We start from the raw sequence: 16,468 nt of genomic DNA, 5'->3' as shown, positions 1-16,468 counted from the left end.
CTACACCTTGCTCCCCTGCAGTCCACTCTCCAGGCGGCGGCCTGGCCCATCTTTCCCATCCCAGCCCAGTCACCAAGCACTACCTCCCTGGAGGCAGGGCTGCCTGCTCTGTGCGGTGGGCCAGGCCAAGGGGAGCTTGGTGATGGGAACCCGAGCTGGTTCCCTGAGTGCATTTATTTGTCATCTGTCCTGGCCACGTGAGGGCAGGGCCTTGTCTGCTGTCTGTCTTGTTCACGGCCACTCCCCCCCACCTACCAAGCGCTCTCCCTCAATGGATGGGTGCGAAGTGATGTAAGAAGAGTTGTTGTGAGAGTCACCAGAGCCACCAAGGTGGGGCACAGGGGAGACCGTCCTCGAGATGCTCGGCAACAGCACGGACAGGGCTGGGAGAGCTGCTACGGGCCAGGGACTAGAGACCAGGGTGACAGGAAGGGACAGGTGTGGTGACTGCGGCTTCCATGCCAGGTGGGGCTCCGTATGGAGGAGCGAGTCCAGGACTGGAGGCCGGAGTTCACGGTGCAGAGCGTGTCTATGCGCATGGAGCGAGCCAGCTCGGTCCCGGATGGCCTCTGCCAGCATGTGGGTGAGGGGAGCAGCCCTGGGACAATCCTGTCAGGAAGTGGAGAAGAGGAGCCTTGGGATGCCTGCGTTGGGGGTGGGCACAATGCAGGGCCAGAGGAGATACCAGGAAGTGGGAGAGAATGGGGTCAGATACCCCAGGAGAAGCTTCCAGAAGGGAGAGGCACTCAGAGCCTGGGCCAGCTGTGGCAGTGCAGGGAACACTGTGGAGAAGGGTCCTGGAAAGGTGGGTGGAGGAGCCCTGGTGTTCAGGGGTCTGAGGACGGGCAAAGGTGGGTACGGGAGAGGAGACCCTAGGTGAGAGGCTGTCGGATGACAGGAGGGAGAAACAGGATGGTTCTGGAAGGGTGAGCAGGCTGAGAGAGGAACTTTCCTGGAGGGGGGGATGTAGGTGGAGGGCAAGGGGCTCTGGGAAAGAGGCCAGGATCCAGCTGGGCAGAGCCCACCTCTGGGCATCTTGGATGAGTTACATGGGGTCTCCCAGCCTTGGGTTCTAATCCATAAAGTGGACATATGACCGTTGAAGAAAAGTCTGTAAACGCACTGAGGGCAGGGCTAGTGTGGGATGCTCCAGATGGAAGCAGGGGGTCAGGTAGGGAGAGGGAGGGTGGGAGAAGAGAGGCTGAGGAGAGGTTGAGGTTGGAAGGTGCAAAGGGGGGCCTGCCCTGCCCCATCATGCCCCTCACCCTTGCTTCTGCCCCCACCTGGCGCGGGGTTCCCCCTTGGCCACTGGCCCCTAAATCTGTTTGCTGAGCAGAGTCACTGGGGGCTTTTATACATGCAGATTCCCACTCCTCATTCGTGTGTCTGATTCCACAGGAGTGGGGAGGGCAGGGCCTGGAACCTGGACTTTTGGTAGCTCCTGGGGATCCAGATATACTGTCTTACCGCCTGATGCCAACTCGGGAGATATCTGCAAACACGAAATGAGATCTGGCCGCCACCCTACTCAAACTGTACCTGGCCTCCTGGGCCTCAGGACCAAACCCAGCTTCCTGGAGTGCCTTCCTCGGCTTTGCCCCTGCTGCACACATGCTCTGTGCAAGCTGCGGTTCCTGAAGGCCTCAGCCTGGATCCTCTCCCCTTCTGGCCCACCTGTTGAACACCCACTGGAGAGGCAGAGCCCCTCAGACACCCCCACCTTGCAGCCCTGACTCCCAACCTCTCAGCAGTGTGGGGCAGGCCTTCCCTGGGCTCCTGTGTCTCTCTCTGGACACTTCTACTCCTCTTCCTGGGATCACCTCCAACCCATCCTCCAAGATGGGGCTTCTCAGGTTGTCCCCTTTCCTCTCTTCTCCCTCATGCCCTCCCAGGTGCACTCACCTGCTCTCACACCCTATTGTTGCCCTGTTGAAACAGAGGACACCCAACCCCACACCTGCCCCCAGAATCCTCTCCTTGGTTCTGGAACCGAGGGTCCCTCTGGCTACTGATCGCATCACTTCCCTCAGATTTCCCACCAGCACACCACACTCAGCTCCTCAGCACCTTCCAGTGACGGGGGGAGCAGAGAAAGGAGAGGCCGTGGTCATCCACAGCCAGGGGCGTGCTCAGGGTGTGGGGTCAGTGGCAACCAGGGCCGTGGTCCCTTCTCTAAAAAACCTCAATGTCCAGAGCAAGTTTCCAGGAACCACAGAGAAGCATTATCTGAAGCAATCTCCAAGCTTAACCCACAGCCACACAGGCACAGGATGGAAGAGGCTTGGCTGGCAGAGGTTCAGAGTGGACCACAAGCTCACTGAGATAATAAATAATGAACCACAAGCTCAGAGTATCAGATGGAAATTCACGAGGCTCCAGATGAAGGAACCCCTGTGCTCCTGGGTAGACCCCCTCTGGGGAGTGATGATCAGTCCCAGGCTCCACATGTGAAAAAGGAATTGACAGACTCTCCTGGCTGTGGTGATGGGTCTGGGCAGATGCTGGAGGGGCTGGAAGTGTTCTGCCCCGAGAGGAAAAGATCTGAAAACGCCAGGGCTGCCAGCAGAAACCTGTGGACCTATCCTGCAACAGAGGGGCCCTCGTCTGTGAAGGCAGATCTGAGAAGAATGGGCAGAAGCTCCATGGGGGCCAGGGCTGGCTTGATACAGAAAGAATTTTCTATAAAAAACTGCCCCATGATGGAGATACCATCAGAGAGAAGAGGCCCCCAAACAGCTACCTGTCCCCCATTCCTAGCCTCTGGGCTCTAAGTGAGGCTGACTATCCCGGGGTGGAGCCCAGGACTCAGTAAGCCCCAGTGATGGGGTAGGATGGGCACTGGCCCAGGACAGGTGGAGGAGACTTGCTCCTCCGCCCCCAAAACCTGTGAGAATGTGGGGCTGGAGCCACGCCTCCATCTTGGCACCAAAGGAGGCTGGGGGGCAAGTCATCCCAAGAAAGCAGAGCCAAGAAACAGACCATGCAGAAGGCCTGGAGTCCTGGATGGTGCCAGCACAGGCCTTTCCCTGCTCCTGCTGGGGTGGGCTTACGGGCACCCACAGTGGATACAGCCCACGTGGAGGTGGCAGGATCCACCCCTAAGGGAGATGCAGGGCTGCTGCAGTGATTCTGTGCCCCGCACTCCACCCATTGGGAGGGCTGGCTGGGCACATGTGCCAGTGTAGGGCGCCATCCCATCCTCCATCCTGCACCCATGCCTCTCAGCTGGCATCCTGAGAGGAGGCTATGCGGGGGAATGGACAGGTGGCCCTATCTGCACCCCTCCCAGGAGCTCACCTGTCAAACAGTGGCTTCTCCCCACAGTCGAAGGAATCCTGCAGGTCCCTCACCAGGTTGGCCTGGCCAGGCATGCGGAAGAGGCCCTCCTCGGTGAGCCCGCGCTCCCGGATGAAGTCCACACACTGCTCCACCAGCAGGGGTGCCAGGCGCGGGCCATACTTCCGCTCGTGGTGGACTGTGTCCTCCAGGCGCTGCCCAAAGACCCCTGGGCACAGAGAGGAGCTGGTCACACCCTCAGCTAGCCGGCTCGGCGGTGGGGGAGGGCGCTGGGGACAACAGAGGGTAGGGGGTGCTGTCAGGGCCAAGGGTGGCTCCCCCGTGAGGGAGCAGGTTAGAAACTGGGAGGGCAGTCACCAGGCGGCTGGGACAGGGCAGGAGGGCATAGCGGGCAGGGGCCTGGCCTGGCCTATGGAGCTTGTTCAAGCCTGAGGACCCTCAGGGAGGGCCCTCAGGGACCATGCATTATGCATTTTATTGATTGGCTTATTTATGCAACACTAACCTCCAAATGGAAGTGGCTTGCATTTAAAAACCCAACACTATGTCCACCGAAAGACGAACTCTAGAATGTTCTTAGTGGCACTCCCTTGCAATCCCTCCAAATGGGAAACTACCTAATGCCCATGAGCGGCAGAATGAGCGGGATTTTCATGGTCTACTCATACCGTGGAGCATGGGACAGCAATGACAACAGATGGGGCACAGCTCAGGCAAAAAGACAGACGATAGATGATGTGAGAGCAGAATCACAACTCAGCATCACTGATCATTAGCGAAATGCAAATCAAAACCACCTCACACCCAGGAGGATGGTTACTATCCAAAAAACAGAAAACGTGTTGGTGAGGATGTCAAGAAATTGGAACCCTTGTGCCCTGTTCATGGGAATGTAAAATGGTGCAGCCGCTGTGGAAAACAGTATGGAGGCACCTCAAAAAATTTAAAACAGAGTTACCATATGATCCAGCAATTCTATATACCCAAAAGAACTGAAAGCAGAGACTTGAGCAGATATATGTACACACATGTTCACAGTAGTATTATTCACAACATCCAAATGGCGGAAGCAACCCAAGTGTCCATCAATGGATAGATGGATAAACAAAATGTGATACATACATACAACAGAATATTATTCAGCCATAAAAAGGAAATTCTGACACATGCTATAACATGGACAAACCTTGAGGACATTTTGCCAAGTGAAATAAGCCAGTCCACTAAAACAAGTAAAATACTGTATGATTCCACTTATAGGAGGTACTTAGAATAATCAAATTCATAGAGACGGAAGGTAGAATGGTGGTTGCCAGGGACTGGAGGACAATGGAATGGACAGTTATTGTTTAATGGGTAGAGAGTCTGTTTTACAAGATGAAAAGAGTTCTGGAGATGAATGATGGTGATGATTGCACATGACGAATATACTTAATGCCACTGAATTGTACACTTAAAAATGGTTAAAATTTTATGTCAGACCTATTTTTACCAAAATTTTTTAAAATGAAAAAAAACCCCATAATTGCTAGCAGAAGCCAGACCCAGAGTGTACACTGCATGACTCCATTTATGTAAAGTGCAAAACCAGGTCAGAACACGGTTCCCTTGGTGGGTCAGTGTCTGGAAGGAGCCTGAGGGGATCTGGGGGTGCTGGTAATACTCGGATTCTGGACCTGGGCACTGCTGACCCAGCTTTGTTCACTTTGAGAAAAATCATTAAACTACACACTTGTGACACCTGTGATCTGTTCACCTTTCTGTTTGCTATATTTCAATAACATTTGCAAAAAAAAAAAAATTAGGAAGCAAAATATCCAAAACATTTAATACAGGACAAGAAAGCAAATGAGGGACAGAGGCAGAGAGCAAGAAGGTAAAGGAACTTTTGACCCAGAAAACCTCTGACAACTAAATACACAACTGGGCAAAGAGGTTCCTGGCAGCCCAGGCAAAGAGTGGAAGGAGTGGAGATCCATGAAGCTCCCTAACTCACAGTGATAGTGAAGGAGAAACAGACTTCTCCCAGCCCTAAGCTCTACAAGGCCTCTGGAAGGCCCGCCATCTGCCATCTCCCTATCTCTGACTCAGAGACCATCCCCGCAGGGCGGTTGTGGGGTGGGCCAGAGCATGACATCAAAGCTCCATTCTGTCCAGGCAGTTCTGTCCTCCCAGAGGGATGCAGCCCAGGCAGGTGGCCTCCCGAGACCTGAGTGCTGAGCCAGCCAGGTGAGAGGGTGGCAGGACGGATGGCTGCCTACTGTAGCTTCCCACACACAATGGCTGTTTTGAAATAAGATACATCAGTCCCTAAGACAGTGCCTGACATAGAGCAGGACTCAGTCAATGTTCCTTCTCATGCTGCTCGACCTAAAGACAAAGTATATAGAACCTGGGGGATGAGATTTCTCCCTTCTAGAAAACATGCCCACAAGGAAGGCACCCAGTGACGCCATCAATGCTTTGGGGAGAAGTGTGTGGATGCATGTGTGTGTGAATGTGTGAGTGTTCATGCATACACATGCATGTGGACTTGTGTGTGCATATGTGTGTGTGTGCATGCATACATATGTGCACAAGGAAAGTGTGCTGAACTGGCCGAGACATGGCACTCATGGTGCCAGGTGATGTTCTAAGCACTTTACCTGTATCAACATATTTGATCCTCAGACAGCTGGATAACTTAGGGAATATTACCATTATTGTTATCATCATCACCATCATCATCATTCCCAATTTCCAGATGAACAAACTGAGAGGCAGCGGGCTTCAGAATGTGCCCAAGTTCACTCGGTATGTGGCAGGGTCAAGGTTCAAACCCAGGCAGTCTACATGGAACATTCTCCTGGATAGACCACATCTTGGGCCACAAATCAGTGAATTTAAGAATACTGAAATCATATCAAGAGTCTTTTCCGACCACAATGCTCTGAGATTAGAAATCAATTATAGGATAAAAACTGTAAAAAACACAAACACATAGAGGCTAAACAATATGTTACTAAACAACCAAGGGATCACTGAAGAAATCAAAGAAGAAATTTAAAAGTGCCTAGAGACAAATGACAATGAAAACATGATGGTCCAAAACTCATGGGATGCAGCAAAAGCAGTTCTAAGAGGGAAGTTTATAACAATACAATCTTACCTTGAGAAACAAGAAAAACCTCAAATAACCTAAACTTACACCTAAAGCAACTAGAGAAAGAAGAACAAACAAAACCCAAAGTTAGTAGAAGGAAAGAAATCATAAAGATCAGAGCAGAAATAAGTAGAGACGAAGAAAACAATAGCAAAGATCAATGAAACTAAAAGCTGGTTCTTTGAGAAGATAAACAAAATTGATAAACCTTTAGCCAGACTCATCAAGAAAAATGGGAGAGGACTCAAATCAATAAAATTAGAAATGAAAAGGGAGAAATTACAACTGACACCACAGAAATACAAAGGATCATAAGAGACTACTACAAGCAAATATATGCCAATAAAATGGACAAGCTAGAAGAAATGGACAAATTCTTAGAAAGGTACAATCTCCCAAGACTGAACCAGGAAGAAATAGAAAATATGAACGGACCAATCACAAGTAATGAAATTGAAACAGTGATTAAAATACTCCCAACAAAAGTCCAGGACCAGATGGCTTCACAGGCGAATTCTATCAAACATTTAGAGAAAAGTTAACACCTATCCTTCTCAAACTCTTCCAAAAAACTGCAGAGGAAGGAACACTCCCCCAAGTTCTTTATATGAGGCCACCATCACCCTGATACCAAAACCAGACAAAGATACCACAAAAAGAAAATTATAGGCCAGTATCACTGATGAACATAGATACAAAAATATTCAATAGAATAGTAGCAAACCAAATCCAAAAATATATTAAAAGGATCTTACACCATGATCAAGTGGGATTTATCCCAGGAAATGCAAGGATTCTTCAATATCTGCAAATCAATCAGTGTGATACACCATGTTAACAAAGTGAAGAATAAAAACCATATGATCATCTCAATAGATGCAGAAAAGGCTTTTAACAAGATTCAACATGCATTTATGATAAAAGCTCTCCAGAAAGTGCGAACAGAGGGAACCTACCCCAACATAATAAAGGCCATATATGACAAACCCACAGCTAACATCATTCTCAATGGTGAAAAGCTGAAAGCATTCCCTCTAAGATCAGGAACAAGGCAAGAATGTCCACTGTCACAACTTTTGTTCAACATAGTTTTGGAAGTCCAAGAGATAGAAGGAATCCAAATTGGAAAAGAAGAAGTAAAACCATCACTGTTTGCAGATGACACGATATACACAGAAAATCCTAAAGATGCTACCAGAAAACTACTAGAGCTCATCAATAAATTCGGTAAAGTTGCAGGATACAAAATTAACACACAGAAATCTCTTGCATTCATATACACTAAAATGAAATATCAGAAAGAGAAATAAAGGAAACAATCCCATTTACCATTGCATCAAAAATAATAAAATACCTAGGAATAAACCTACCTAAGGAGACAAAAGCCTCTACTCTGAAAACTATAATACTCTGATGAAAGAAACTGGAGATGACACAAACAGATGGAAGGATATACCATGTTCTTGGATTAGAGAATCAATATTGTCAAAATGACTATACTACCCAAGGCAATCTACAGATTCAATGCAGTCCCAATCAAATTACCAGTGGCATTTCTCACAGAACTAGAACAAAAAATCTTAAAATTTATGTGGAAACACAAAAGACCCTGAATAGCCAAAGCAATCCTGAGAAAGAAAAACAGAGCTTGAGGAATCAAACTCCCTGACTTCAGACTATACTACAAAGCTACAGTAATCAAAACAGTATGGTACTGGCACAAAAACAGAAGTATAGATCAATGGAAAAGGAGAGAAAGCCCAAAAATAAACTCACGCACCTATGGTCAATTGATCTATGACAACAGAGGCAAGACTGTACAATGGAGAAAAGACAGGCTCTTCAATAAGTGGTGTTGGTCATGCCAGGTAATTTTAGAGTTACACTAATGTTTACTAGAAAATCTAAAATGCCTGAGCACTTCATGCCTGAAACACAGGACTGTAGCTGAGTAAGTCCTTGACCCAAAAACAATGGATTTTCCCTCCAACCTTAGAAAATACTAAGTATCAATACTATGTAATTAGTACATACATAATACATAGTACATACACAATACATATATAATTAGTAAGTACATAATACTATGTAATTAGTATTAGAATATTTCTATTTTCATTTTCACAATTAGTAAAAAAAAAAAAATTAAAAGGTAGAGAGAGTATACTCCTGGCATCATTATAAGCTTAATATATGAATTTTGATAACCATTTTTAAAATCCATGTTCTAAGAAAATTAACTGTTTTTAAATATTTAGAAGACCAACTTCAATATCTTGAAGGCAGTGAATTCATTGTCATGTCTAATTATAAGTAAAAACAAAATCTTGAATGTAATTTTGAAGTTTTGGCTGATATCTATTATTGGATGCTCTTCATGCTATCCTGTGCTCGGATGCTGAGCATGCATTTAGGGTAGAAAATAATAGCTTATTGTCACAACTAATCTTTTATCCATAATATGCATTTTGCCTTACCAAAAAAGCTTACAAAATTGTGCTTATTCCTTATGATTTAGTTGGTGATTTGTTAATGTCTTATTTTAAAGAAAGTGCTGTAAATATTGATCTCTGAAATGGGTTTTTAAATATTGCCTGTCAATATAGCCAATTTTTTTCTTTTAAATGTAAATAAAATAATGCTCTTCCAATAAATTTGCTTTCATTATTTTTAAATCAATAAAATAATGCAAATATCATGCTCAAAAAAAAAAAAAGTGCTGGCAAAACAGGAAAGCTACATGTAAAACAATGAAATTAGAACATTCTCTAACACCATACACAAAAATAAACTCGAAATGGATCAAAGACCTAAATGTAAGGCCGGACACTATAAAACTCTTAGAGGAAAACATGGAACACTCTTTGACATAAATCGCAGCAATATCTTTTATGATCCACCTCCTAGAGTAATGAAAATAAAAACGGAAATAAACAAATTGGACGTAATTAAACTTAAAGGCTTCTGCACAGCAAAGGAGACCATAAACGAAACAAAAAGACAACCCACAGAATGGGAGAAAATATTTGCAAATGAAGCAACTGACAAGGGATTAATCTCCAAAATATATAAACAGCTCACACAGCTCTATGTCAAAAAAAAATAAACAACCCAATCAAAAAATGGGCAGAAGATCTAAATAGACATTTCTCAAAGAAGACATACAGATGGCCAAAAAAGCACATGAAAGATGCTCAATGTCACTAATTACCAGAGAAATGCAAATCAAAACTACAATGCGGTATCGCCGCACACAGGTCAGAATGGCCATCGTCAAAAAGTCTACAAACAGAGCTTCCCTGGTGGCACGGTGGATAAGAATCTGCCTGTCAATGCAGGGGACACAGGTTCGGTCCCTGGTCCAGGAAGATCCCACATGCCGCGGAGCAACTAAGCCCATGCGCCACAACTACTGAGGACCACATGCCTAGAGCCCGTGCTCCGCAACAAGAGAAGCCACCGTAATGAGAAGCCTGCGCACCACAACGAAGAGTAGCCCCCACTCGCCGCAATTAGAGAAAGCCCACGCACAGCAACAAAGACCCAATGCAGCCATAAACAAATTAATTAATTAAACTATTATAACAATTTGTGGACTAAACTAGCAGCAAAATTTGCAAAAAAACTACAAACAATAAATGCTGGAGAGGGTGTGGAGAAAAGGGAACCCTCCTACACTGTTGGTGGGAATGTAAATTGGTACAACCACTATGGAGAACAGTATGAAGCTTCCTTAAAAAGCAAAAAACAGAGCTACCATATGATCCAGCAATCCCACTACTTGGCATATATCTGCAGAAAACCATAATCCAAAAGGATACATACACCCCAATGTTCACTGCTGCACTATTTACAATAGCCAAGACACAGAAGCAACCTAAATGTCCATCATCAGAGGAATGGATAAAGAAGATACCATATATATATATATATATACAATGGAATATTACTCAGTGAAAAAAAGAACAAAATAATGCCATTTGCAGCAACATGGATGGACCTAGAGATTATCATACTAAGTGAAGTGAGACAGAGAAAGACAAATATCAAATGATATCACTCATATGTGGAATCTAATAAAAAAAGATACAAATGAACTTACTTACAAAACAGAAACAGACTTACAGATATCGAGAACAAACTTATGGTTACCAAAGGGGAAACGTGGGGGGGTCGATGAACACACACACACTACTACATATAAGATAGATAACCAACAAGGACCTAATGTATAGCACAGGGACCTCTACTCAGTATTCTGTGATAATCTATATGAGAAAAGAATCTAAAAAAGAATGAGTATATGTATAACTGAATCACTTTGCTGTACACCTGAAACTAACACAGCATTGTAAGTCAACTATACTCCAATAAAATAAAAATTAAAAAAACAAAAACAAACAAACAAACAAAACCCAGGCAGTCTGGCACCAGGTCCAGAGAATGTTCTAGGCCACACTGCTGCTCTCCACCCATGCTGGAGCATGGATACCTGTGTGATGCTATCCACGCACCAGCCTCGCTTCCTGTGTTTCTCCTGTCTTTCTTCACCAGTAGCTCCCAAGGATGTGGTCATTTGGGCAACAGGCAGAGGTAAGCAGAGGATACAATACTGACAAGAAAGGAAAAACTGTCTGCCCTCTGGGATTTGGTGGGAGAGCCAAGCTGCCCCTGCCCACAGAGGTGGGGCCCGATGGGCCAGTCAACGGCCCTGAGCACAGCATCCTGGCCTCTCTGCCTAGCCTGAGAGTGGCCTGGGTTGGTCTGGGGACACAGAGCCACTGTTCCCTCTCACCTCACTTATGCCCAGCAATGAACCACATGGGTCCACATGCTCTTGTTGAGCTAGTAAGATGTTTGAAACATTTTTAAATTAGTTATTTAAAATCCAGAGATTTCATATAAAAATCTGGATTCCCAGCTTCTCTTAAAAGAATCCACAGATCTCGTGGCACCTGGCCGGAATTCCCAAATGGTTACACTGACGGAGTTCAGTGGCACTTGTGCCCTTTTGATAGCCCATGTATTTGCTAATTCTCCACAGACCCCACCATTCCCTATTGCCTCACATCCAGTCCACACTTCACTCATGTGGCTTTGTCAGGTACTCACCTCTTTTGCTTCAACCTCCATGACACAGACCTCCCCCCAGGGCCAGGATGAAGTAGGAGACTGGCCCTGACCCACAGAAGGTAGAAATGGGAAACCAGGCCTATCGTGACCAGAGGCATCTGCTAGGACCTCAAATGAGCAGGCAGAGAACATACAGGGGGAACTGCCCATAAGCAGAGGGTCCTCAAGAGGGGAAGGAGCCAGCCTGGCACTGCATCCTTGGCGCCTGCCTCCTGCCTTCCTCCCCACTCAGGGCCCTGCCCTGTCCCTTTCACTTCCGCTTTACCCACTATGCGAGCATCCCGAATACATCTGCTTTCCTGCTGCCTGGCCTGTGCACAGGAGGACTCTTCCCTGTTCAGTCTGTGTAAAATTCTTATTAGCCCTTGGGAACAGCTCAGGTGTCCCCTCCTATGTGAGCTGTCCCAGATCCTCCCTTCAGCACAACCACAGTGCTCTTGAGCTCTCTCCCTGGGCCTCTACCACAGACCATGTGAAGACACTCGCCTCTGCCCGGATCCTCACTGGGAACCACCCCCTCTCCCCAGTCCTGAGCCAATGCTGGGCTTGGAACAGAGGTCAAGGAGCACTGAGCGAAGGAGGGTGGACACACAGTCCAGGACAGTCTGTGGTCCCAAATTCATGCACTCAGCTCCCCACCCTCGGCTCACAGTGACTGAAGGCCATAGTCAGGGAAGAGAGACACTGAGGAAAGGAATTCTAAAATTCTCTCTAGAGATTCACAAAGCTTGGGTAATTCCATCCAGCCTCCTCTTGGCCCCAGCCCTTCCTACTCTCCCATTTCCTGTCCCCAGGGCATCTGCTGTCTACCTGTCCATTCGTCCATCCATCCATCCATCCACCCTTCCATCACTCTTGCGTTTGTGCCCCACCCTGTTCTAGGTCCTAGAGGGTCTCAGAGCTGCCCAGAGGGCTAAAAACATGTAAATCCTACCACGGGCTCCTGTGCTGAAAACCCCTTGCTGCCTCCCTCCTCCCCACCCAGGATAAAATCCAAACTTGGCAGGCAGAGAGGCAAGGGCCTGCCGCCCTCCCTCCACCAGCTTCTGGGGCACAGTCTGGGCCAGGCAGAGGGCAGCTGCTGCACGGCCAGCCCCGCTGTTCATGCGGTGCCTGCGGTCAGGCGGCTCCCACGTCTCTGAAGCCCTCTCCCAACCTCAGCTCAACCACTGCTTCCCCCTGTGAAGCCTTCCAGACCACTCTTCCAGCCCCCTGAACAGGGCTGTGAGAGCCAGGAAATGGAAGTCCACAGGATCCCGGGTGCTTCCAAACAGAGGCGACTTAGAGGAGGAGGGAACATCAGAACTGGGGCCTAAGAATGAGCAGGAGATAGCCAGGCAGACAGGTGGGGTGCGGGGTGCTGGGGGCGTGCATGAGCAGAGACCCCAAGGCAGACCTGAGCGGGGGGCCGGGGGAGGAGGTCTGACAAGGGCCCCAGGGGTTGGAGGGTGGGTGTGAGAGAGCCTGAATGAAGAGGCTGGGAGCATGGCAGCCCCCTGTCCTGACATGGACCATGAGCCCTGGTGAGCACTGACCCCATACATGGCTCAGGGGCTCTGGGAAATGATGAGACTGCCCCAGAGGCCCTCCAAGCGCTGAGCCTGGCGAGAGCGCTAAGCTAGGGGTGGGGAATGGGAACACAGGTGGCAGGTGATGGTCAAGGCTGAAGGCCACAGAGACAAAGATTCTGAGCCTGCACCTGCACTGGTCTGGGTGCTGACTAAGCCACTGAGGAGCAGAGTGGCTTCCTTTCCTAGGTCTCAGTTTCTCCATCTATAAAATGGGGATGATCACACTTGTCTTTAGAGGCTGCCCCGAGGCCCTGCTCCCAGCCACCACCAGGCCCAGGGCTGACCCCACATTCCCAGCAAGGCGGCGTGGAGCCTTGCATCCGACCTTGTACAGCCTTCAGGTGTGAGCTGCCCCCTCACCACCCTTGGTGGGGAGATGCTCCCGGAGCCCCATGGGAAAGACTCATTCCAGCTCAGCCTCCCAGGGCTCTGCTCCCAGCTTCCTCCTGCTGGAGGCGCCCTGTGCTCAGGCTACAGGTCTGGCCTCCTTCAGCCAGGGGCCTTGCCCACCACTCCCCTCGTCAGGGTCTCTCAGCCAGAGCCTGGCAGGGCCTGGAACGGCTGTGCTGAACTTCCTCAGCCCTCCTGGCACGTCTCAGAGGGGGAGCCTTGCCAAGAACCAGATTCAGTAGGTCTGTCGGATCCCTGGAAACCCAGCCAGTGTGCAGGTTCCTCGAGGGCCCAGCCCACACTCTTCTCCAGTGGCACAGCCGGCGCTTTGTGAGGAAGCTGGCAGAGGTTGCCTTTCCTCTGGATGAACCTGCGGACGGGCTCAGAGCTGGGCCAGGCCTCCTCCCCTGCCAGCTGCTCCCTGGCAAAGCCCGGCCCTCACTCCCCTCTCCCCAGAATCCCAAGCAGGGGCAGGAAGGGACAGGCCCAGCACTCAGCTGACTCAGATCCCTGTCCTGGGTGACCTTGGGCACCGTCCTCAACCTCTCTGAGCCTTGGTCTCTGCCACTTCATGGGGCCATCGGCAGCCACGGGAGAGCCTATGGCACCAGGCACTTGATAAATGTGGCCTTCTCCTGACCCAGGAGGGCCAGCCCAGGATAGGGTGGGCTCTGCCTGCCCCCGGGACCCAGCAGGGAAGGGAGGCAGCTGAGATTCCTTCTGGAGCTGATCCCCGAGGGGAGACCTCAGTCTCCTAGTATGGCTCTGGTCATACTAGGGCTCTCTCCAGTTGGGGGGAGAGGCACAGAGAGAAGAGACACAATGAAGACAATAATTCTTAAATTCTCTCCAGAGATTCACAAACTTTGGGTAAACCCTTCCTGTTCTCTACTCCCCTCCCCAGGACATTTGCCGACCTCCATGCACGCACTCCACGGTTTGTAAATCCACTTTCCATCACTCCCGCACTTGTGCCTAAGGGCACTGCCCTCCGCTAGGTACTACAGAGCCTCAGCTCTACTCGCAACAGCTGTAACCAATTGGCTGGGCTGTAGCCAAGTTTCAACAACCAAGAGGCTGAAATCAGCCCAGGGGAGAGAAATACAGCAAGACGCAACATTTTGGGGGGTGTCCTGCCCGAGGCAAGCTGGTCCCCAGGGCAGAAGTGACCCCTACCCTCTGGTGTTAGCCAGCCCCACGCCCAGACACGGGTGCCTTCCTGAGGCCTGGAGAGGCAAACGTGGGCTGAGCACTGAACCTGGAGTCGGTAGCCCAGAGCTGGCATCCTGCCTGGTCCCCTCAGTAGTGGTGGTGGTGGTGGGGTGATCCTTTGCAAGTTCCCGCGCCCCGGAAGACTAGGCTCTTCATCCCTGCACGCGGGATGCCCACCACCAGGGCGGGAGGTAGGAGGAGGCGTCCCAGCTCTGCCTCTTCCCCCTACACGCGCGTGCCCGCTCCCCCAGCCCGGCGACCGGTCCCGCTGCTGCCCCCAACCCCTCCCCCCTCCCCCTCCCTCCCCCTCTCCCCCTGGGCGCCCCGCGACCCGCCGGCGCAGCGCTGTCCTCACCCGCGCGTGGGGCCGGGGCCGAACGCGCTGTCGGCCAGGGACGCCGCTTCCGCTCGGCTTCGCGGGGCGCCCGCACCCCCCTCCCGCGGTACCTGGGGCGGCGGCGGGAGCGCAGCAGGCTGGCAGGCGGCAGGGCGACCGCGAGCAGGCGCGGCACCCGGAGGAGGCCCGCGCGGCCGGCATCAGGCCCATGGCGCGCCCGGGCGCGGCGGCGCGGCGGCGGCAGGAATGCCCGGCACGCGCGCAGGTAGCGTCTTGCCCGCCGCCCGCCCCAGGCCCGGACCCTGGAGCGAGGGAGGGAGGGCCTGGGCCCGGCGAGTTCCTGAAACGCTGCTCCTGGAGTCGGCCCCCGTGGCGCTCCCCGCTCAGACCTCTGACCCGCTTCTTCCTAACGCTCGGTAGGAATACTAACAACTCCCAATGATCCGCCCCTTCTTCCTGGTCAAGGGCTCGCTTTAGGAAATTCCTCTCCCCGCAGAATGGGAGGCAGGTGTTCCAGGTGGAGCCCAGGTGATTTCGGTTTGGGTCAAGCAGCGGGGTGAGTGCCGAGCCCAGTCTACAGCTGGGCTGCTGTCTGTGGAACTGGCATTCAGGGCTCCAACCCTCTGCCTTGCCGAGGGGCCAGCGCCCCAGTGCCACGGAGGGTGCTTAGGACTTAACACAAGCGTCTTGTGCAGCTCTGAGCGGTATGAGTATTAATGTCCCATTTTACAGATGAGGCAGCTGAAGCTCAGAGAGATTTTGTAATTTTCCCAAGGTCACCCAACTAGTAAGTGACAGATCTTCAGTTCAAACCTATATTATCTTTCTGCAAAGCCTGAGTTCTTCCCAGAGTAGGATTCTATCCCAGAGAAAAAAACCCACAATCCCACACTTCCAGAGGGTGCAAAGGGTGAGGACCGAGATGGGTGCACAGCTTCAGGCATTCACCAGGAGGGCAGGTGGACAGAGAAGCAAAGCTGGGGCCCTGCAACACCAGAAGAAGGGGTGGAGGTCCCCAGGGGTCTGTGGGCAGAATTCTGTAAGGGAAGGGCTTAGGGGAGCCCTGGGGCTGGAAGGGGTGGGAGCTCATCTGAAATCCAGCGTGTAGGGTAGGGTCACTTTTCTTGCTCTTACTAAGCAGGGCCTAGACTAGAATGAGGCAAGTGAATTTTGCACTTCAGGTGCAAGGTTAAAGGGGGTGCCAAAAATTTCAGTAATCAAGAGAAATATTTTTGCGATATTTAAAAAAATACAAATTAATGCCAAAAAAAATCCATGATGAACAAAATATCAAAATTTTAAATAAAGACAGGATCCGACCCTGTACTTGCACAGACTTTGAGAGTGAGTGCCTCATTTGCCTCACCCTAATCCCACCCACAGATC

The 16,468-nt window shown here is 50.1% G+C and overlaps 1 protein-coding gene across 6 annotated transcripts in view; it reads right to left on the bottom strand.

Moving 5' to 3' along the window:
• ARHGAP22 (Rho GTPase activating protein 22) overlaps nt 1-16,468 on the bottom strand; it is a 213,636-nt gene that overhangs the window by 12,780 nt on the left and 184,388 nt on the right. For 5 of the 6 annotated variants that reach the window (XM_082425455.1, XM_082425457.1, XM_082425454.1 and 2 more), the window contains one exon: nt 3,298-3,505. In XM_082425455.1, the coding sequence (XP_082281581.1) occupies nt 3,298-3,505 (208 nt within the window). Of the gene's footprint in view, nt 1-3,297; nt 3,506-15,192; nt 15,352-16,468 lie in introns of those variants that run through there. The other variant, XM_082425459.1, reaches the window with a different exon arrangement.

This window comes from Balaenoptera physalus (genome assembly GCF_965194825.1).
Source record: "Balaenoptera physalus genome assembly, chromosome: 14".
Lineage (NCBI taxonomy): Eukaryota > Metazoa > Chordata > Mammalia > Artiodactyla > Balaenopteridae > Balaenoptera > Balaenoptera physalus.
The sequence above is the reverse complement of the archived record's forward strand: the minus strand, read 5'-3'. Positions and strand labels throughout refer to the sequence as shown.